General features: G+C 38.0%; 1 protein-coding gene across 6 annotated transcripts in view; it reads right to left on the bottom strand.

The window, feature by feature from the left end:
* LOC127632500 (sarcolemmal membrane-associated protein-like) overlaps window positions 1–24,591 on the bottom strand; it is an 80,273-nt gene that overhangs the window by 4,873 nt on the left and 50,809 nt on the right. For 3 of the 6 annotated variants that reach the window (XM_052111101.1, XM_052111102.1, XM_052111106.1), the window contains 11 exons: window positions 20,206–20,268; window positions 15,473–15,532; window positions 15,148–15,222; window positions 12,441–12,521; window positions 11,940–11,999; window positions 6,585–6,704; window positions 6,411–6,485; window positions 5,190–5,495; window positions 4,350–4,467; window positions 2,841–3,012; window positions 2,467–2,601 (listed from right to left, as the gene is read on the bottom strand). In XM_052111101.1, the coding sequence (XP_051967061.1) occupies window positions 2,467–2,601; window positions 2,841–3,012; window positions 4,350–4,467; window positions 5,190–5,495; window positions 6,411–6,485; window positions 6,585–6,704; window positions 11,940–11,999; window positions 12,441–12,521; window positions 15,148–15,222; window positions 15,473–15,532; window positions 20,206–20,268 (1,265 nt within the window). The remainder of the gene's footprint in view (window positions 1–2,466; window positions 2,602–2,840; window positions 3,013–4,349; window positions 4,468–5,189; window positions 5,496–6,410; window positions 6,486–6,584; window positions 6,705–11,939; window positions 12,000–12,440; window positions 12,522–15,147; window positions 15,223–15,472; window positions 15,533–20,205; window positions 20,269–24,591) is intronic. The other 3 variants (XM_052111105.1, XM_052111103.1, XM_052111104.1) reach the window with 1 other exon arrangement.

Consider the following 24,591-nt stretch of genomic DNA (forward strand, 5'->3'; position numbering starts at 1 on the left):
AAGTAGTAAACCGTCTGGGACATCTGTATATGGTCATGTTCCTTTATCACTCCGGTGTACCCAGTTTCACCTCCTCTGTCATAAGAGCCTTGTCGTCACTTTACTATTGGCTGTTCTTTGTCTCATGAAGAATATAAATAACATGCTTGCTGTAATAAACGTTGAATAGATTGAATATAGACACTGTGTGTGTTGTGGTTTCTTCTACTTCCTTTGCGAAGTCTTCAGAGACTCAAGGGGGTCGCACACCGAACGAGAAGCGCAGCGCCGTGTAGCGCCATGTCTTTAAAATTCGAACACATTATTCTCTATGAGTGTACACAAACCGGCGGCGCCATTCGGCGTCTGTCCACGGCGCCCAGCTACGGCTCAGGACCTTGTTCAAAACCCTGCCGCGCCACAGAGCGCCATTTACATAGTTGTATATTAAATTTACATTTATTTGTCTCAAATCGTCGTTAATGTACATACTGACTTCACCCTGTGCTGCAATATACATTTAGTTTAACATTCCTAATTTAACAGCTTGAATAAAGTCATATTGGAAAAAATATATAACATTATAACATTATGTTACAAAGAAATAACATATCGTCAGTTACGTATATAATAAAAAAGAATATATCAAATAACTTGTTTGGTTAACGTTTTCACTCGGGTTAGCTAAACGCTAGCTAAATAAATACTATTGTATTATGTAACATAGTTGCCAAGACAACGGATAACGTTACAACAAAATAACAGACTTAACAACGTGATAGACACTTTTACTTGATTAACGTTCAAACATCAGCTATTATTCAATTAACATAAAAAATAAATACATCAAATTAAAACTAACCCATCGTGCAGCTCTTCTAGACTTCTACCAGGAGTTGATTCAAAATTGAGCTCGCGCGAATAGAATGTGCGCATCCGGTGTGCGATACCTGTGAGTTGTTCAGGTGACCAGGGGATTGGAGATTGCGACTAGATCTAATATATTCCTAACATTGTTGTTCATTCATTGTGACACTTGTATGCATTACATGGTGCACATGTAGTTACATTATTTTTGTATTTGAAACTTTAGTTAAGGATTGGAGTGCTACCCCCTTGTAAGATTTGTGTTTGTATTAGGCACAGTAGATTACTAAGGATGTCTTGATGCTGAAGATTGGTTTTGTGTTTCACATTTTCTTTTGTTAGTCAGTCTACACTAGAGGGATTGGGGTAAATTTAGTGGGCAGTTTTGTTCTTTGATTTGACGCCGCTCACATACCTTTTCCCTCTTTGTCTATAGGTACTGTAAATATTGTAAATACTTCAAATTTTCACCTGTTGCACATTACTCACCATTTACTTCAACAATTTGTATATAAATAAACCACTTTGTTTTGGGAATATAGCTCTTTTCTCATGGTCTTTTCTGTACCCAGTATCCATGACAATAATTTATTAATTTACACCCTTTACATCCCTTGGCAAATTGGGGGTCATAACATTAATGGGGGCTCGTCCGGGATCGTAACAGGGTCATAAAAGTGATACCAGATTAAAGGGTTTATCTTTATATTGTCATGACAACCATTTTTAGCAAATTTAAATCAAGTGGTTTTATCATGCTAAAATCGTGTTAACACAAACACTTTTTGAAATAAATGATGGACGAGATGAAATATATTTTTTCCTTCTGGTAATCAACATTATGCCTCCAACGCTGTCGACTGAGCTTTTTTATTGAACCCAGAACATTCTGTAATAAATCACATCAAATTAAATGTTGGTTATTTGCATTCATTGACGAACACAGTAAGAATTACAATCTGTGTTAAGTGTCCAAATCAAAAACACATGAAGTGATTGTTGTAGACTCCAATCAACAGAGTGAAAGGGGTTGGATTGTGGGAACTGTGAGAAATCGAATACATTTATGTGACAACTACAGCTTTGTGTATACAATTTTACCCCCCCGCCCAAAGAAAAAAAAAAGTTTAGAAAGAAGAACCAAATAATATCAGCATCAAACCACAACATGGCACAAAAATAGCTGGAAAAACTCTCGTATTGGTTCATAAGGAAGAAAAAAAACTAGCAGAACCCTAAACCACATTTTACCTCACTAAACCAAGTGAGATTTCTAAACAGACAACAATTTTTGGCCATCGTAAGCAAGTTTCAACATCTGAATGTGTCCACAAATGCCATCTAGGCAGTAAGTACAGAATACTTGCTAACACAAGTCACAAAACTGTACCATGTGCATGTCCTGCTTTATTTTTTGTGCATGGTGCAAAACACTGAAGGTCTATGAACAGCTATGAACCAACAGTGTTGAATGGCGACCACTAATTGAGGAAAAAATATCTCGATGTTGTCAATCGAAGTGCTGAAATGCAATCTGTTGAGTAGTTCATCACTCAAGGTTTATTTTCTCCTCTTACTAATTAAAGTCAATGTTTGAAATGTGCAGTTTTTGTGACTCACATTGCTTCCTTTCTCTTGCAGGAGCTTCAGATTGACCTTGCACTGCTCCAGCTCATCGTTGATGGAGCGTTTCTCCTGTTCGGTCTGTTCATACCGCTGCCTAAGATCTGACAGCAGATTCTGAGTGTCGTCATACTGATAAGGAGAAAGATAAATCAAATCAGACACGACAGAACTTTACGCTACATGTTTGTATTTATTCTTTAGCATTTATTTTTTCTTCTTTTAGTAGAGGTTTCTTGCACCAGAGAAGCCATAATATAGCTTTTCATAACTATTTTTGTTTTTATGGAATTGATATCTAATTGATTTGCTCTGAGTTATGATAGTACATTAGAACATGAAACATTTTATTTCCTTTGATGTGACTGTACCTCCTTCTGCAGATCTCTGGTGCGGTCCTCTGCTTGGGCCAGTTGTATCTTCAGTTTGCTGGCGTTTTGTTGGTGCTGATCCTGTATAGAGCCCAGTTTGTTCTCCAGGTCACCCTGTGATTTCTCCAGAGCATTTAAACTGCAGCTGAGTGTCGCACTCTGTTCTCTGGAGCTGCATTGAAAAGAAAAGAACACCAACAATCTGAGTGTCCTACTTAAGATAGATAAGATGAGCTACACTCCGATTTACAGGGTCCCTACGTAGCACTCATTACTCCCTACACTGGGGATTTTTCTAAGTGATCACCTCACTTTCAAATTTTCATATGGAATATCCTGCAACATGCAGATTAGAGGTTCGAGTATGATGACATTTTCAGGTAAATTTTTACCAGGCCTTTTCAAATTACTTTCAATTATAAATTAGGAAAATTCATTATAAAGCTACAAATTGTTTACAATTATGATAATCTAAACAAAGAGTGAACTAAGTAAACAATTTCAATATTTATAGGGTTCAAAATGATGGTGTTATTTCCACCACACTCAAACCATTTCACCCAAATTTTTAAGAAAATATTCAATATCCAACCAGTGTCAGTGAAGAACACGCTTGAGACAAAACAAAGGAAAAATCAAGGGAAAGATTACTTTTATTTATTGGGCTTCATTTCAAGTCATGCTGTCATTTTGCCAAATTATGTAAAAAGTATAAAAATACAATTTAATTGTGTGTATTTTGTATACATGAACTTTTAGCAAAGAGCCATTTAGAAAGAGCCATTTTATATGAAAATAAAAAAAAATGGCATTTCCATCCGCATCATTTCCAGCACAGAATTCTATTGAACACAAAATAGAATTTGAGACGTGCTGGAAATGACACTGTGGTGGGAATTTTCATGACAAAAATGAAATAAATCTCTTGTTGTTGATGTACACACACTGCAGGACATTGTTAATTGACAAATTAAAATAAACCAGTGAGTGTGTCAAAAATGTGTTATCCACAATTTAAAAGTGCCCAATGTTGATTAAAACACCCCAAAGCGTACTTATATAAAATACACACTATTATTAATCTACTAATCAAAAGTTTAGACACACTTGACTTTCTCCAAAAAATATTGTCTAGGTATGCTGCCTGTGTGTGTGTGTGTGTGTGTGTGTGTGTGTGTGTGTGTGTGTGTTCTGTAGCTTTAGGGTAGATGAACTCATAGTATGACTTATCAGACAATAACAGTGCAGTGAAACACACACTGCCTATGGCGTTATTCAAGCACAGGACAAAGGTACTTCCCTACATCGATTTGTCAAAAGAGGTTATGTTGTAAAAGTCACTCATGTCTTCTGTAAGTGAAAAAACAAAGCTGTTTTGTCATAAAGTGAATGAGTTGAAACATTCTCCATGTGTGAGAGGGACAGCAGAAAACACTGGCGGCTCTTCACTGTTGTAAAATGGTCTAAAGAACACTAGTGGTGTATCTGGTGTGTGTGTATGTGTCTCACCTGTTGAGCTCTTCCTGCAGTCTGTGCAGTTTCTTTAACAGTGTGGCTTTCTCAGTACGCAAACTATCACAATCATGCTGAAGACCACAGCACTCGGTCTGAAGCTTCTCCAGCGCACCTGAGAGAGAGTGAGAGACAGACAGAGAGACTGTTACAAAAATATAAATCCTATAATTTAACCAACATTTAATTGTACATAATCATCCAAGTGTATAAACCAGAAAACCATCAAAACCGAATAGCTCTCATTATAATAAAAATGCTGCAAGCATTCAATTACTCATTTTCACATGTTATTCCATCAATTTAGGATGTCATTTTTATTTTACTGTTGAAGTCTAGCATTGAGCTCACAGCTGATTGGTCCGTTGTAACAAATATTTTTAACATTGAGGCAACATGCCACCAAAACATTTCCAGTGTAGACAAAGTGAAACAAAACCGAACCATATTTCAACTATTTAGTGTATGACTGTGCAAAAGAAAACAGTCTGTAAAGTTAAAAGTGTAAGATCTGAGTGTCAATGAGAATTGTCATTCATTGAGATTATGAAAAACAGAACAAGAATCCAACAAATATGAAATAACCCCAGCAGGACAGGGGTTACTGCAAGAGCCCCAATGACGACATTCTATGCTGGCCTGACCGCTGAACTCTGTCACCACAGAACTGTTTCTGGGAGAGCTGTGATTCTAACGGCCTGCCAGTCCACACACTGATTTAGATCAACCGGATACTGACTTCACTGTCTGCACTAAATGGATCCTAATTTCACTTGCAAAAGTGCAGACATTCGTTTATAAAAACTAATCTGATTGGTGTGCAGTCAGAATGTGTACCTTGTAGTTGACTGGCACTCTCTTGCTGCTGGCTCTGCATCTGAAAGCTGGCCTGTAGATTGCTGATTTCCACTTCATACTTGGCGGCCTTCTGTCTCCATTTGTCTAGTTCGGCAGTGACGATGCTCAGGTCTCCCTGCAAGGCAGCCATCTCACACTCCCGCTCGGCAGTGGCAGCCTCCATGGCGTGACGTAACACCAGGATCTCCTCCTGAGCGCTGTAGAGCTCCTCTCTGGTGCTGGTAATGGTGTTCTCCCTCTGTTCACGCAGAGCTTCCATGTCAGACTGGAGCTTTGAAAGTTGAGCTAAAGAAAGAGATATTAAAACAAAAGGCCAAGAGAAGTCTTGTGTTAGTGATTTTACCATAGTTTAGAGGTGTTGTTAGGCTTAAACCCTTTCACAGTGCTAAAATCACGGTTACACTTTAACTTCAAGTGGCTTATCTCTTGTATAAAATTTGAAAAACAACAATATGATAAAAAAACAACAGTATTTAATAAAATAATCACAATAATAATTCTTCAAGTAATATCATTCATTAACCTTATCGAAGGCCGCTTATGGTCGTCTAGCAACTTGGCATCTTAACATCCAAATTATGTGTGGTCACAGGGATGTGTATTTACACTGTTTTACAATGGATTTGCACATGGCTCATTCATTCAGATTTGATAGTCTATTTTGTAAGTGTTTAAACTGAATTGCATAGTACAGCGATCTACCGTTTTAAAATAAACAGCTACAGCTTTAATGCAAAACAATTGTTTACCTAGTTACAATTAACATTAGTTTACAAGTCAGGGATAATAAACAAATACTTTGGTAAATGAATAAAATGATAATTTTAATGAAAATTTGTGTCCTGAAAATAATAATAATTAAAAAAAAATAATAAAAAAAAAAAATATATATATATATATATATATATATATATATATATATATATATATATATATATATATATATATATACACACATTTCTCCAATGGTAGGAAAATGCCTTATTACGGATAATTCAGGGAGCATGATTAGTTGAACTGTTTTTGTATGTGTTATTTTGCATAGAATTAAATAGTACTGAAATAATGGGTTAAATTGACAGACTCATTCACAATATAGCATAAACACTTGTACATTATTGCTTAAATAACACATACCCGAAGGCAAAACACTGAAGATATTTCTTGTGCAAGTGTTGAATGGTTCATTGTTTGACTCACTCTGTAAGAAGCGGATCTGTTTAGCAGATTCTTCCGTCTGCTGTCTGTTAGTTCTCCTCTCTTCCTCCAGCAGAGCTGACAGAGGAAAAATACTTATGAGGATTCACACTAAACCAGTGCATTACCCTTCATTTTTAATGTAGATTGTACATGAAAGACAATTCTCTAAAGTACCTTGAAGCTCGAGGCATCTCTGTTTGCCGGTGTTGGCGAGCTCCTGTGCCTCCTGCAGCTCTCTGTGGAGGTGTGGAATGACCTGCTCAGTGTCTTCGGAATCTAGGTTCCTGTCCATCTCTACAAACACACAAAGAGCAGATGGTAAAGTAAGGGGACAAATTAGGAAATAATGTGGCTGACCTGCTGAAGTAAAGTGAAGGAAAAACAATACATGTTCAATCAAGTGAAATCAGATGGCTGTGATTAACACCTCGACCTAAATAGTAGCAACACAACACGACCTAATTTGTAAAATTTATATTTTCATAATGTACCTAGTCAGAAGGTCCCCTGTATTTATCTATATTTTTCCCTAACCTTTTCTCCCCAATTTGGAATGCCCAATTCCCTCTAAGTCCTCGTGGTGACATAGTGAGTGACTTCAATCCGGGTGGCGGAGGACGAATCTCAGTTGCCTCCATGTCTGAAACAGTCAATCCGTGCATCTTATCACATGGCTTGAGCGCATTACCGTGGAGACGTAGCGCGTGTGGAGGCTTCAAGCTATTCTCCGCGGCATCCACACACAACTCACCACGAGCCCCACCGAGTGCGAGAACTACACATTATAGCGACCACGAGGAGGTTTCCCCATGTGACTCTACCCTCCCTAGCAACCAGGCCAATTTGGTTGCTTAAAAGACCTGGCTGGAGTCACTCAGCAAGCCTTGGATTCAAACTCGTGACTCCAAGGGTGGCAGTCAGCGTCAATACTCGCTGAGCTACCCAGGCCCCCTGTATAATTAACAGCATAAGCTGGAAGAGAATTTATTTTATATAAAAGCAAAATGGACATTACAACTGAAATATACCCATATGAGTCAATATCAAATCAAAATTGGAATCGAAAGCTTGTGAATCGTAATCAAATCGAGAAATCTGTATCAATACCCAGCCCTAATGAGCTAATTAAAAAAATCACAGCCAAATCAAAACATACTTGGTTAATAAACAGCTATGTGGTCCAGAATTTTGGACCAATGATGTTTCACTGGGAGAACAAAAAAGTAAAAAAAAAAAAACAGCTGACAAAACGCCTTGTTGCACAACACTCATCATGGTCGCAGCTCATCAGTGCTTTCAAAGCTGCTCAGTGTGAGAATTCCATTACAATGAGTCAAAAATATGTCTAAACCTTACGAGCCACAAGAGACACGTTATAATTTCAAGCATCTGTGGGCAGAAACATCAAGCACTGAAACTCAATTAGTTCAAACTCTAAGGAAACCATCCTTATGACCCTTGTTAAGAATTGCTTAATTCATTATGTGAGGGGTCTTTCAAGGACAAAGCATTGCAGTTATCAGTGTAACTGATACAGTGTTACTTCACAAGACGACAGGACCAACTGACGTTGCTTCCTAGTGAATCTCATAGTTGCATAAAATGTATTATAGTCTCTTGATTTATGCACTGTTCTCAAACTAAGACAACACACTTGTATACCAGCTACGATGGCTTTGGCTTTAGACTGTGAGCCAGTAGTGACTGAGTACAACTCTGTCTGATTAGACAACTCCAGCCATTGCGGGCCCAAGTCAAGCTTGCTCATACAGCTGCACTGGAATATCTACAAACGAGCTGTTGAGATGACCTGCACCCAGACAAGATAAGTTATTTTGTCCTCTCCAATGACATCATCCCAAGCAAACAAGCATTTGTGCCCCCATTAGCCTCTCTGAGGAGCATCCATTTGGCCTCTCACGTGGTCTACTAAAAACAGGCTATTAGGAAACCTCCTCTGACCATAAACTGATGAATGTCCCGTTCTCAGAGCACTCGACAGATGTTGAAGTCGTGCGCTAATTTAAAGGCTGATAATCCTTCATGATGTCAGACGATGGCCAAAAAGGGTGTTTACTGGGACGAAGAGAGCTGCTTTCAGGCTAAATGACGTACCATACTCTTCGCTGTGTTTCTGTAGTTCTGCCATACGTTTAATGACACAGGAAATAAAGTGGTGTGTAATCACATTCTTCTGCTATTACAATGATTTAATCAGGAGCATCAGTTGAAAATGTCTTCATAGATGAGATTGTGTATCAAAGCCATATCTACTGTATAGCAAATAGGATCCATATGGAGCTCTGCAGTTCCATCCTAATTCAACAGCACCCTCTTGTGGCATATTTCCCATTGTCAAATATAAACAGCATTTAACAGCTCCTGTAATTCTAACAACAGAGTGAGAGAAAATGGTCATGAAACAAAGCTAAAATATGTTGTTTTTGGTAAATAATTAAAAAAAAAACTTGATTTATATTACAGGTGGACCAAAGATGCCATTTTCTGCTTGTGTAACATTTTACCCCTAAAATCCACTTATATTAGCCAAGGCTTCTTGCAACAAAAACCATGTCTTAATTAAGTTTAACATGATCAATTTCAGTTTTGTTTCTTTCTTTTCTTGGTTACTGTATTTTTAAGACCTTTATGTAAATTAGCTCTGTTATCATTTGCTGATCTTTGCATGAAGGCATAATTCATACTGTCGTTCATCAGGGCGAGTCAAGTTAATGAATACTAAATGTTGACATTTAAAAGTGGGTGGCCCATATGTTAATTAGCTCATAGTTGTGATGTTAATACCGTAGTGATTATAATGAATGTTTTTACAGCTTTTGGGCTTACCAGTAGCTCATCCTGTAAAGCATGATGCTAGCAAATACCATGGAACTGATATAATGTATAACATGATTGTACTGTAAATTATTTTGTATAAATGCTAATTTATGTTTACATATATTATCTCGGTTGATGTTTAAATATAACAAAACTCTTCTAAACCTTTCCTTCAAAAGAGGAAAATACAGTTTTCTATGAAATTCCCCCTTTAAAAACCTGCTCTTGCAGAATAAATGCTGGAACTATGTACATGTGCTGTAATGGAAATAGTTCTGTGGGAGCCAAATCTGTGGATGTATTGAGTGATTCAGCAGCGTGAGACAAGATGAACGATCGTCATTTTCAGTATGAGTGGATGTGAGTCACAACGGAGCTTATGCCATTTCAGACAGAGGGGCAAATCTGTCTGATCCAATGCAACCATTCTTAAAAACTAGAAAACAAACTTACAGCAAAAGAGATTAGTGCCAGTTCAACTCCATGACTTTGTAATATCCATTTCATCACCATTCGTTAATGTAACTTGTGCTTGAACCGGTTTATTAATAAGTCTCTATATTAAAGCTCAGTTTTAAATCTGATGAGGTCTTATGTGGACTTTTGTGTGTCTGAAGTCTATTAGGATCTCATGAGGTCAGTCTCCTGTTGGTCTGATGAGATCTCTAAGGGGTCTGTTAAGGTATAATGTGGTCTGATGAGGTCTCTTGGTGGTCTGATGTAGTTTCCAAAGTGTCTGGTTAGGTCTAATGTGGTCTGATGTGGTCTCTTGGTGGTCTGATGTATTTTCCAAAGGGTCTGGTTAGGTCTAATGTGGTCTCTTGGTGGTCTCAAAAGGCTGGATGAGGGGTCTCTTTGGGGTCTGATGTGGTCTAATGGGATCTGAGGTGGTTTCCAAAGGGTCTGTTGAGGCCTAATGTGGTCTCATTGGGTCTCTTGTGTGTCTGGTGTGGTTTCTAGGGAATCTTATGAGGTCTGATGATGTCTTAGGTGGACTCTTGTGGGTCTGATGAAGTCTTTTAGGGTCTGATGAGATCTCTTGTTGGTCTGGTCTCTAAGGGCCCTAATGGGGTCTGATGTGGTTTCCAAGGGGTCTGATGAGGGCTGATATGGACTCATAAGGATCTGATAATGTTTGATGTAGTCTGATGAGGACTCTTTTGGGTCTGATGAAGTCTTTTGGGGTCTGATATGGTTTCTAAAGGGTCTGATTAGGTCTAATGTGGTCTGATGAGGTCTAATGGGGTATTACGTGGTCTCTTGGGGGTCTGATAAGGTCTTCTGGGTTTCTGATAAGGTTGGACGGGGTCTGATGTGGTCTGATAAGGTCTAATGGTGCCTAAAGAGGCCTAATGGGATCTGAGGTGGTTTTTCCAAGGGGTCTGATGAGGTCTAATGTGGTCTCAAGGTCTTTCGGTGGTCTAATGTGGTTTCTAGGGAATCTGATGAGGTTTGATCAAGCCTGATGAGGTCTTATGTGGACTTTTGTGTGTCTGATGAAGTCTATTAGGATCTCATGAGGTCTACTGTTAGTCTGATGAGATCTCTAAGGGGTCTGTTAAGTTATAATGTGGTCTGATGAGGTCTCTTGGTGGTCTGATGTAGTTTCCAAAGGGTCTAATTAGGTCTCTTGGGGGTCTGACAAGGCTGGAAGAGGGGTCTGATGAGGTTTGATGGGGTATAATGTTGTCTCTTTGGGGTCTGATGTGGACTAATGTGGTCTTATTGGGTCTCTTTTGTGTCTGGTGTGGTTTCTAGGGAATCTGATGAGGTCTGAGGTCTTAGGTGGACTCTTGTGGGTCTGATGAAGTCTATTAGGGTCTGAGGTGGTCTTTTGTTGGTCTGATGTGGTCTGTAAGGGGTTTGTTAAGGTTTGATGTGGTCTGATGAGGTCTCTTGTGGGTCTGATGTAGTCTTTTGGGGGTCTGATGAGGTATTATGAGGTTTAATGGGGTATTATGTTGTCTCTTGGGGGTCTGATGTGGTCTGATGAGGTCTAATGGAGTCTAATGCAATCTCATGTGGTATGATGAGGTATTTTGGGGTCCAGTGTGATTTCTAAGGGGTCTGATATGGTCTGATGTGGTCTAACAGGGTCTGATATGGCCTCTAGGGTTGTGTCTTAAATACAGCTAATAAAAACGAACAAATTAAATGCTACTTTGAAACTTTCAAAACACTAAATCACATTTAGAACACCCGAAAGTAATAAACTACAGCAGTTCAAACAAACCCAAATACTGACAGCTCATTCCCTCTGACTGAAAGATGTCTGCACGGCAGCTGTACGTGACATTGAAAAAGAACTCTGCATTTCCTGTCTAATTGAGCTGTAATTGGTTTACATTCCATTCTGTCCTCCAGCGTACCATAAAGTGGCACAGGGGCAAACCTCTGAGGGTACATCTGAAACGGAATGACGCAAGTACACCTGTTCAACATTTCGAGCCCACCACTTAAACCTTATGTGCCCACCGCTTTGACCATCTGCAGATTTAGACCATATTAAGAAACACTGGAGGGAAACACACCCTGATAAGCTGTGCAGTTGTGCCGCATGCCAATGCACTGAGCTCTAATGAATGTAGATAAAGAGTGTGACTAACACTATAGTCCGGCCAAATAACACCCACACCCATCAACACTGGCGTTTCCAACAGGGAAGTTAACACAAAATAATGGAAAGATTACCTTTCAAAAGAGAACCCCTGTTCTGAGTCTCATTCAGTTCTTGCTCATCCATCTGTCCATCTGGATGGGAAGAAAACAGAAAGAATAAACAAACAAACAAACAAACAAACAAACAAACAAAATGTTACGAAAAGGAAAGTAAAGAGAATGAAAAAAATATTATAACAAACAAAAAGCAAAAAACAGAATTAATGAATAAACAAATTAAAAATAAACAAAGAGAAAAAAGAAAAGACAGCAAGAACAAAAAACAAATGAGAAAGAACAATGAAAAGAATGAAAGAAAAAAGAACAAAGAAAAGGCAGACAGAAATAAAGACACAGAAAGACAAATAGAAATAAATAGATTCAACAAGCAAAAAAGGACATACAAAAAGAGACAAACAGTCAGAATGAATAAAAAGAACAATTTGTTCAATCAGAACTCTAGTGTTCACATAAAGCCGTAAGAACAAATAAACAGCAATCCAAACAGTACAAATATACCCAAGCTTTACATACCTGAGGTGTCGTCGCTGCTTTTGTCCTTGCTGGGGCTCAGAGTATCTGACATGTCACACTCTTTAGAATCTATTTGGTTTTCTATAAGGACAGAACGGAACACACCACTTAGAACATAGCGGGGGGGCGCATCCACAGCTCAAACAATATTAGTGTAACAAAAATCATACAGAAGCCATTCATTTCTACCAGGTCTCTCCTTCAAAACATGTGTCTAATCAAGAATATTTTTGATGGTTATAAACACATCAGATATGATTATTCTGAATCTACATTAGCAGGCGGTGAATAAGCCCCCTGTAGTTTATTCTCTCTGGCCGGTGGTAGAAGTTGCCCACACATGGTCATTTGTGTGACCTGGAATTCCAAAGGGAGATACAGTCACTGGCTAAATTAGTTGCAACTTTTGTAGCGTTGCTGAATGGCTGACGTGGACTGAATAGAAGATATAAATGGGGTTTGGCCAGGGAAATAACAGGGCAAACAGCCTAAACCAGGGGTTATCTAACTGGGGTCTGTGTCTTTATGAAAATGGAAGTCACTTGGAATTGTGCTTCAGATAAACAGCACTTCAAATGTTGACAATTTTTTTAGTTTGAAAACTCCATGTTCCATGAATGAGCACAGTATTGTGACTAGAGACTGAATATTAAGATATTCCATCTGACGGGATGAAAACAAAGCGGTGATGTCATGGAATGGTTGAGCAGTGAGTTCTGGTCTAATATGTGTGGCTGTAATCAGTCTCTAATCCGCAGGAATGAAGTGGTCAATGTCAGGTGCCACAGCAGCTGGAAAAACCAGCAACCAGCGACAATGGCAGCCCACCAGTCTAATTTGCCCCGCCACAGTCTCGTAATGAACCGAAAACCTTTTTACACTTCTCATCTAAAATATTTTTTGCACTTCTCAGTCTCATAATAATAAAATAAAGTGCGTTTTGCGTATGCAAGTACATTTTGCATTATTAAATGTCTGTTATTAGCCACTGCAACAAGCAAATATTAACATTTCACTCGCCAGTGACAGAGCTGTGTAGTTTCAAAGCACGAGTCCCTTTTACTAAATAAAAAGCAGTTGATTAAGAAGCTGGATTCAGCCTCGTCTTTCCCTGCATGGTGTCTCATGCACGCAGGAAAAAACATTGTCTCATTCAGTCTCCGAGCAATTCAGGGAATCACACCACAGACATCATGTGAAGACACCACTTCTCAAGCGCTCTGATGTGCACGCCGTCTACAGAGGCTTGCACCAAACTCCCGTGAAAATTTAAACAAGGTATAAACATTAATTTTGTGAATGCAAAGTGCTCCAGTTACATTTAACAGCCATGTAATGTCAAATGTCCGTGGCCATTGTGGGTTTATTCACACAGTGTTAATAACATGCAGTGAGACAGAGGAGATGCTCGATTTCTGTGGAGATGATAACAATCAAGAAACTGAATCTCGAAGTCTTCCTTCTTGAGAAATAAGGTCTTGTGAGTTACTCAGAGAGCATTAAAATAATGTGTGAAAGTGAAGAATTTACTATTGCATAATATAATTAATATAATGTAATGTAATACAATATAATTCAATATAATAGCTATATAGGCTGGCTGGGTTGCAAAAGAAAACAAAAAAAAAGTTACTAGGTTAATTGGCATGTTACACTGCTTACGGCTTCACTAGCTAGCTATCGTCTGTAGTCTGAGTGAACGTTAATAGATTAAAAGCTGAAACTGACATCACTAGTTTGTACCCTGCTTTTAAGAATGGTTAGAGCACGACATTTTTAAAGTTACAGTAGGTAGTATTTAATCATTGAAAAATTATTTTCTATATAAAAATGGTGTCTAAGTTAAATGAGGCCCTGTGAGGAATTAGTTATCACCACAGACTCAGTAAAAGGCCTTGGCTCAGTTTGTGAACAGCTGTCAAGTAACCCTGGCTGGGGGTGAAGAGCATCATGTATATGGGGAAAAATTGGGGGCCCTGTTTCTCACAATTCAATTTATTTCAAAGTTGCCAACTGCAGCTTTAAGAGCACAACACTAGCCTCTTAATTTCACCTTAAAATGTACAACATTTTCTTACGGGGGAGCATACCCCTGGACCCCTCTAGAGAGTCGGAGGTCCACCCCCCATAGTCTCACAAAATGGCTCTGGTTATCTGTGTAATCCTGGTAAGTGATTTAATCACACTAAAATCATATGAAATTGTGTAATGTTTATGTCTTCAGGCTACATATTTCAAACAGTGTTTTTAATTTTTATCAACTGGTTCCATTCCCTTCCATTGTAAATTCACTTGTGCATCACTTGTGCACTGAGCCACCACTGGTGCAGTGGTGGCTCAGTGGTTGAGGCTCAGGGTTACTGACCAGAACGTCTGGGGTTCAAGCCCCAGCACCACCAAATTGCCACTGTTGGGCTCTTGAGCAAGGCACTTAACTCCAGGTTGCTCCGGGGGGATTGTCCCTGTAATAAGTGCACTGTAAGTCGCTTTGGATAAAAGCGTCTGCCAAATGCATAAATGTAAATGTAATGTAAATGTAAACTTGTGATTTTTGCTGCTTTAGCTTTGAAGTCTAAATAATGTCTTGTGGTAATCAACATTATGCTACAAATGCTGTCAATTGAACCTAACTTGAATTGAACCCAGAATAAATTCTTTATTCTAGAAAGGACAGAACCTCAAGCATGAAACTCAAATGTGGCGATACCTTTAAGTCTGTCTGGACTGGCCAGGCTGTTGTCCACAGTTGTCTCATTATTCTGAAGATGTGCATCAATGACCTCTGAAAAAGAAAACACATTTAAATGATGGATATGTTCATCTTGGTTCAATTCTTTGTTGGTCTGAACTAAACTATATATCGTCACCTTCCTAAAATAATGTTCCAAGTCATTTTATGACACATTTTTGTTTTTGCCTAAATCATCTCCTCGTGATGCTGGCCACCTCTGGTAAAATTTCTGGAAAAACCTGAAAAAATGACTTAAGACAATATTTTAGGAAGCTGAATAAAATACTCTATTTGCTCTTACCATCAAAGTTGGACAGTTTGTTAATAGAAGAGTCCACAGCCTCCTTTAACTGTCTCACCGCTGGTTAGAAAAGAGAACACTTATGTAACTGTTATTCCTTAAAGTCACCCGAGCAAACTTGTAGCAACTACTAAACATTTAGCATTTAATGTCAAATCTCCTACTATAAAACATTGAGTCAGCCCAACATCAATGGAATACATGTGTTGCAACAAATCTTTACATTTGTAGTATGTTCCATACATACAAAAAGCAAAAAAACACAAATTGAAGCAGCGTGCTTATCATTAAAAGCCCAACGGCCTCAGGACGCATGCTGTGAGAGTGAAAAATCCTTGGAAGAGGGAAACTCAAGATGTCAGCAAGTTGTGAAATGAGAATAGATGGCATGCAGTGAGCGTTATAATTAGGATCGCTTGTAATGTTTGGAAAAGTATACAGTATATACACACATGTACTGAGAAACTATATGAATATCTGCGAGAACAAAGCAGCTAATGACATGAGTCTACAGAGTCGGCAGAATCGTACACTTATAAAATAGCAACCCTTCCAAGAACTAACTTCAAGGAATAGTTCAAACTCGAAAATGAAAAATCCTCTTGTCATTCAAACTTACATAACTTGCTTCCATTAAAAACTTTTTCTTGTGAAATAAATTAAAAAGACAGAGCAGTTTATCTTGTATATTTCAATCCTATACAAGAATGTTTTCTTGTTTCAAAGGGTGGCGTGACCAAAACAAAATGAGAACCACTATATACATAAATATACATTAAAAAAAATAAAGTTTAAAGTTAAAAATAATCAAGGCATGTTTTCCCACACTTTCCTTTCACTAAACAAACAAGGAAGAATATTAAATAATTAATCTATAATGTATAATCTTAAAATCAGGGACTATATTTTAAATTTTGGTTCGTTCTGAGCAGAAGCAATATTGTTTTGATCTGTTCCCGCTGCCTCCTTTCAAATTAGTAACCGGTTAGGGAAAAAATGAAAGAACGGTTAATAATATATTTATCAAAAATGACAGTACTCTGTGCTTAGGGTAGGTGATATACAAGTTGCAGTGTTGCCAGATATGACAAAAGAAACAAGAGACTGGTCTGGAAAAACAAGCTCAAAATCAGGGAGTGGCCATAACAAAACAAGCAATTAGTTTTTCCTATGTGGGGGAATTATCAGCATATAAATCATAAGCACAGTATACAGTATCACATATAAAATAACATATTTTCAATACATTTATAAGTTTTTATTATATACATATCCCCTAAAATATTTCAAATATACATCTGGACATCTAAAATCACATATGTAGCAATTATAAATACAGTAGTGGCCATAAATATTGGCACCCTTGGTAAATATGCACCAAGATGGCTGTGAAAAAAAAAATCTGCAATGTTTATCCTATCGATCTTTCATTCAAAAATTAACAAAAATCAAACCTTTAATTGAAGGAAAACAATTGAAACAAGGGAATATCTCATTATTAAATAAACTTTTTTTCTCCAAAACGCATTGGCCTTAATTATTGACACCCCTTTATTCAATACTTTTTACACCCTCCCTTTGCCAAGATAACCGCTCCGAGTCTTCTCTTATAATGTCTAATGATGCTGGAGAACACGTGAAGTGATCTGAGAACATTCCTCCATACAGAATCCTTCAAATTCAGAGGTCCACACTGGTGGTCTCTCCTCTTCAGTTCACCACACAGGTTTTCTATGGGGTTCAGGTCAGGGGACTGGGATGGCCATGGCACCTTTTTGTGTTGATTTTTATGTGTGTTTTGGATCATTGTCCTGCTGGAAGATACAACCAGGGCCCATTGTCAGCTTTCTGGCAGAGGCAATCAGGTTTAGATTTTTTTAATCAGTATTTGATAGTGTCCATGATGCCATGTATCCGAACAAGATATCCAAGACCTACATTAACTCTTTCCCCGCCAGAGTTTTTAAAAAAAGTTGCCAGCCACCGCCAGGGTTTTTGACGATTTTCGGTAAACTTTAATGGCCCGCAGAATATTTTCTTCCATGAATATATGAAGATGCTATATATAAAAATAAAGATCTGAGCCTCTGCTTTTAGGCAAAAAAAAAAAAATTATTTTATTTTATCTTCATTTGTTCCTTTTTTATTGCCACTTGAACAGAGGTAGGTTTTGTCAAAAACAACATTTCGGACAAAAAGCTGAGAAAAAGGCATTTTTATCAAACAAGTGCTTTAGTATTAGTATGGTGTTCCACTTCACGTTTGAGACGATCGCAGTCTGTTTCTTTGATCAAAGAGTTGCGTACTCTCTCAAAACATGCGTGCGGGTCTTCCTTACCGTATACCACCTAAAACACGGATACCCGGAAAATTCCGTGTTTGGCGGGGAAGCGTTTTTTCATGAAACCCGGAAAATTCCGTGTTTGGCGGGGAAAGAGTTAAGGGTCCAGCACCACATTTAACCATGGGCATTAGGTACTACTTAATCTCTGTGTAAGCCAAACCCATCTCTAATGTTTGCTGACAAAAATCTCTTTTTTTTGTTTTGTTTTATCCGACCATAGAACCCGGTCGCATTTGTTCCAGTAGTGTCTGGCAAACTGAAGACTTGCTGTTGAATGAGAGCAGAGGCATTTTTTTTCTTGAAAACCTCCCAAACAACTAGTGGTGTCATAGGTGATGTCTGATTTGTTTTTTGTTTTTTTGGCTTTGACACAAAGACCCAGAAATTCTTAATCTGCGATCCTTGGAGATTCTCTGGCCACTTTAACCATCCTTCTCACTGTGCACGGAATTTGGCCTGTGTGTTACCTCATATTTATAACCCTGTGAAACAGGAAGTCGGTGCACTAAATATATTTAATATACTTCTGATACATTTTAATCATAAGAATTTCTAGGGGTGCCAATAATTGTGGACAACGTGTTTTGGAAAAAATATTTATTTACTAATGAGATATTTCCCCTCTTTTCCCTTCTCAATTAAATGTTAGATTTTTGTGAATTTTTTTAATGAAAGATCAAAAGGATAAGAAATTGCAGATTTTGTTTTCACAGCCTACTTTGCTCATATTTACCAAGGGTGCCAATATTTTTGGCCACTACTGTAGTTGTCATGGCCTTCAGCATGTCATGGAAAGCTTCATACAGAACATGTATTAAGGCAAAGAAATGTGTGATGGAGCAATTTACTTCAGAATCAAATCATGTTCAAACAAAAAGAGAACCCTCATTTTTTGGGGGCAAAAGGAAGTGGTGTAATTCTGAAAATGTACTGTGATAAACCATTAAGTCTTTGGTTTAATTAAAAATTACCATTAACGAAATGACCAGCATTTAAATATTAAGTTTTCACTTCGAAACAATTGAAAGGGACTTGTTCCTGTTTTCAGTTACGTTCTGCAAACATTTTGTTCATTCCGTTTTCGTTCCTTGAACCATTAATAGTCCCTGATCAAATTAGCAATATTCACAAAATCTTTTCTATATGCAAAAATACAGACTCTTCAACAGATTCCTGCAAAGTAATCAAACCTACCAACTCTAACGCCATTTTATGCAATGGGAGAAAGGTGTCCTGAGTCGTCCTTGGCAAAAAAATAAATAATAATTCCTTACAGGCTCTATTTGATAGGGATTAGGGACTCTGCTGCGTGCCAGGAACAATTCCAGGCGCATTAGAAAATTGGGTGCATTTTCGTTTTAGTTTGAATCAAATGCTTGCAAAACATCAAGATCACAACTAGTCAACTTTAATTGCACTTTACTGCACTAATTGCTTTTTCCAAAACTTACAAATTCAAAATCATGGCAATATACACAATGTTGCTGAATGGAGCATAACAGTATCCACCCACTTTCTGTCTTGGTTCTGGAAATATTTTTCCCATAATTTTTTTTATTATTAAATTATTCATAAAAGAGTTGTAGGCCATGAATCAAAGCAGCCAGCTCCAAGGTGAATCACAACATTACAAGCTTTGATTTAAAGACTATGAACATTAACATCTTCAATGAGGGAATAAACTACAATCATTGAAGCATTGTGAACGACAATATTGATATGAAAACAATGGAAAATATAAAACGATTCATTTAAAGTTGATGGTAATAAGTACTAAATCTAAAAGTATAGAGCAAAAGGAAAGCCTCAAAAGGAAATCATATCAATCTTTATTCCTATTTTGTTATTTGATTTATTTGAAGTTAAATATGTAAAAATTACATCTTAAGGTGTAAGAAACACACATGCAGAAACAAATGACAATAAGATAATTAATCAAGAAAGCCATTAATGAGACAATTAATTATCACAGCCCCAAAACAGACAATTAATCGTCATAATCTCAATTATTTGTTTGACAAATAATCATCAGCCAAATTTCATAATCGTGACAGCAATAGGTCTCTGATTAAAAGTGTACAAGTGATAGTTAAAAATGTATTCTCCTATGGAGAAAATGAATGGGATTTTATCTTCCTGTTAAACTGTTGCACTCTATTGTACATCACCACCAAAGTCATCACAAATAAATACTGAATATTCGATATGCAGAAAGTATTGATAAACAGGTATTTAAGGAATCCATAAAGGATCTGAGATTTGCCTGTCCCTGCCTCGCTTCCATACATAGTTAAAAAAAAGAAATATCCGCTCGCTGGTCGCTCATTAATAAGGTCTTAATTGATCAGTGCACCTGAGGAAGGCATTGTAAGGAATGCTGGGTACTCACATTGACACTTAATGTACTGTTGGATTAAAGTGCAGCCTCCTCCACTCTTTAAAAGAAAGTGGTCTACCAAAGAGAGAAAAACCCTCCATTAAATAAGCAGCAAATTAAAGATATTCCAGGGGCATTATATAATATTAAAGCATAAGCCAGATCTACAAGATATGACATGAGACTGAACCAGACAGAGATGCAGAGGGCAGGACAAGACCACAGACAGGAGAATGCAGTTATTCATAGACCTGTCACTCACCTGTTACCTCAATCAAAACAAAACTAAGACACTTAGAATCAAAGGTACTCTTTTCACAGATGCGCCCATATACCACAACACCAGGACCAGAATGATTGAATTTTGCAAAGAAATCTTCTAGTTTCCATCTGCCAGCCCTATTGTAAAAGCTACAGGCCAGTTTGCTATACAGCTACGCAACTTCCTACGTTACAACAGGGTATCTCTGCAGGTTTGAAGGAATGAAATGTAAGACTTTTTAAGGCCAAATAAAATAAACATTTAAGACCACATTAAATCATTAATTAGCAGGTAAATAAAAAACCACTGAGGCTACTTGGATGTCTGTGGACATGTTTTGTTATATTTTATTGTGCATTTATGTGTTTTCTTTTTTAAAATAAGTTAATACAACATTAAAAGATATGAATTCATTATGAATGCATGTAGCCTAAAGTATGTAGCCTATATTGTGACCCTTCTCTTTAGTCACTTGCTTTCCAGCAAGATGTGATGCAATAGACCAATGCTTTGGCAACCTCACCGCTTATGTCAAACACGGACGTGGTGGCTTCAAGCCATCAACAGAGCTGACTGGACTGAGGAGATCATTTCAACTCAAACATTTATAGCGAACATGATTACATGTTTGTTATTAACTCATTTCATTATAGTAACTGTATTGCTAAGAATATGTGTATTTATGATGGTTTTGAGTCAAACTTTCATATGATCATCTGTCAAATCTAACATAACAGTCAACAGGCTTTCTGTCACCATTGCTACGCTGATAGCTTTGTCGATTACAAACAGGAGCGATGGGGTTAGCGCATTGCACGCTTACAGAGATGCAGTATAACGCCATTTGCATTACGGATTAACAAATATATGAAGGTTTATACATCTGAAACATCGTAAGATCAGAAAAAATGCACTTGCTTGCGCTTCCCTGCACGCTCACACTAAACTGCGAGCGTCAGCTGCTAAATGCTAAAAGCTGTTTTAAGCATCTCCTCTATTCATGTCCCAAAATTTAAGACCTCAGCAAATGAAAAAAGGTTTGTTTGATTTTTTTAATCCCCTTTTCTCCCAATTTTGGAATGCCCAATTCCCACTACTTAGTAGGTCCTCGTGGTGGCGTGGTTACTCACCTCAATCCAGGTGGTGTAGGACAATTCTCAGTCGCCTCCAGTTCTGAGACCATCAATCCGTGCAGCTTATCACGTGACTCGTTGTGCATGACACAGAGGAGACTCACAGCATGTGGAGGCTCATGCTACTCTCCACGATCCACACACAATTTACCACACCACCCACTGAGAGCTAGAACCACCAATCACCACCACGAGGAGGTTACCCAATGTGACTCTACCCTCCCCAGCAACCAGGCCAATTTGGTTGCTTATGCCTCCTACACACTACACGACTTTCAAAGACGTCGGATCGTGGTACTATTCATATTACACACCTGTCTTGTCATATAAGTCTTAGCGTTTTCAAATTACACGAGGAATCGGTGACATGGGTGAACACATTACAAGACATTCCACTGTTGACGAATCCCCAACAGCTTTGTCTGGACTCCAAATTACATTTCACAACAGAGTAACGCGAGAAGTGTTATGAGATACGAAAACAAATGCATGATCACATGTTATGCATTTCAGAATATGATGTGTATGTTTTTAATCGCCTAAAGGCATCATACATTTTATTTGGTTACAATATGAAAAAGTACCACCTATTGAAAAATCTATCTATTTGCTCACCTGACTGTCCAAGAGAATTGGCAATTTCTCTCCAATGCTTCGCTTTCTCCACCCGGTTGTGGTACAGTTCAGATGAAACATCAAATCTGGTGCTCCTGCCAATGTTCCACTAATTTTTCCTCCATTGCTTCGGTCCACAGTGACTTTCTCGATACCGCAGCCTGTTGCAGGTACATCAGGTCTCCCACTGAAACTTCCCATGCCCCGTTTCTTGCTCTCTCATTGGCTGTAGGTCAACGCTGCTGTTGTATTCAGTCAAAACATATTTCACATTGAGCGATTTGGAATCGCCGACTGGTCCAGATATTTAACATTCTAGATATCTCGCTGACATCTGCGACGCGTCGGCTATTCTCTCAGATCGCATCTTTGATCATTCATGCATTGCGATCGTCACTCACGGGAGCGAGCTCTGATTTGCCTACGATTTCGGGCTTTTGTCGGCGATCACAACAAAATTGTCGGCGACTGAAAAGCCAGCTTAAAATCATGTAGTGTAAACTCGCCATTAGGAGACCTGGCTGGAGTCAGACCTGGTGGTAGTCAGTGTCAATACCAGCTGAACTAATAAGGCCCCCTCAGCAAACAAAATTTAAGACTCCTTATAATTTAAGATATTTTAATATTCAGATATAAGTAATTTTAAGACTTTTTAAGGTCCTGCGTGTAACCTGTACATTGAAAAGTCTGGTGTGTAATGACATAACGACCAAACACACTGATGAAAAACACAAAACCATGTTTGAGCATTTTAGTAATGTTCGACTTTGCACATTTTCTGCCACTCTTTACAAAGGTTTTACTGATGTGTACTATGGAAAATCCATCTTTCCACAGACACCATTGAGATCAGTGTTATTTGTGGAAACATATGACATGGGAACAGAATACGTGAAATTGTCTCTGCCATGAGGTTTGTGGTCTGTGGCACACCACATTAGAATGAATGAAGAAATAACTGCAGCATGATGATGCATGCAGCACAAGTCGTTTAGTTTCAGGATAATAAATCACCCTGTATCAATACTTAATACATTTCAGTACTAATATTATTATAAAAATAATGTAATAAAGGCTCTAATTGAAAAAACTTTAGGTCATAAATGTAATAAAAGTACTCAAGGTTCTAAATGTAGCCAAATTATATATGATCCCATGTACTCAAGGTTCTAAATGTAGCCAAATTATATATGATCCCATGTACTCAAGGCCCTAAATGTGGACTAATTATTTATGATCCCATGTACTCAAGGTCCTAAATGTAGCCAAATTATATATGATCCCATGTACTCAAGGCCCTAAATGTAGCCAAATTATATATGATCCCATGTACTCAAGGTCCTAAATGTAGCCAAATTATATATGATCCCATGTACTCAAGGTCCTAAATGTAGCCAAATTATATGATCCCATGTACTCAAGGTCCTAAATGTAGCCAAATTATATATGATCCCATGTACTCAAGGCCCTAAATGTAGCCAAATTATATATGATCCCATGTACTCAAGGTTCTAAATGTAGCCAAATTATATATGATCCCATGTACTCAAGGTTCTAAATGTAGCCAAATTATATATGATCCCATGTACTCAAGGCCCTAAATGTAGCCAAATTATATATGATCCCATGTACTCAAGGTCCTAAATGTAGCCAAATTATATATGATCCCATGTACTCAAGGTTCTAAATGTAGCCAAATTATATATGATCCCATGTACTCAAGGCCCTAAATGTAGCCAAATTATATATGATCCCATGTACTCAAGGTCCTAAATGTAGCCAAATTATATATGATCCCATGTACTCAAGGCCCTAAATGTAGCCAAATTATATATGATCCCATGTACTCAAGGCCCTAAATGTAGCCAAATTATATATGATCCCATGTACTCAAGGTTCTAAATGTAGCCAAATTATATATGATCCCATGTACTCAAGGTTCTAAATGTAGCCAAATTATATATGATCCCATGTACTCAAGGCCCTAAATGTAGCCAAATTATATATGATCCCATGTACTCAAGGCCCTAAATGTAGCCAAATTATATATGATCCCATGTACTCAAGGCCCTAAATGTGGCCTAATTACACATGGTCCCATGTTCTCAAGGTTCTAAATGTGGCCTAATTATACATGGTCCCATGTTCTCAAGGCACTAAATGTGGCCTAATTATACATGGTCCCATGTTCTCAAGGCCCTAAATGTGGCCTAATTACACATGGTCCCATGTTCTCAAGGCACTAAATGTGGCCTAATTACACATGGTCCCATGTTCTCAAGGCACTAAATGTGGCCTAATTACACATGGTCCCATGTACTCAAGGCCCTAAATGTGGCCTAATTACACATGGTCCCATGTTCTCAAGGCCCTAAATGTGGCCTAATT

This window comes from Xyrauchen texanus, chromosome 39 (genome assembly GCF_025860055.1).
Source record: "Xyrauchen texanus isolate HMW12.3.18 chromosome 39, RBS_HiC_50CHRs, whole genome shotgun sequence".
NCBI lineage: Eukaryota > Metazoa > Chordata > Actinopteri > Cypriniformes > Catostomidae > Xyrauchen > Xyrauchen texanus.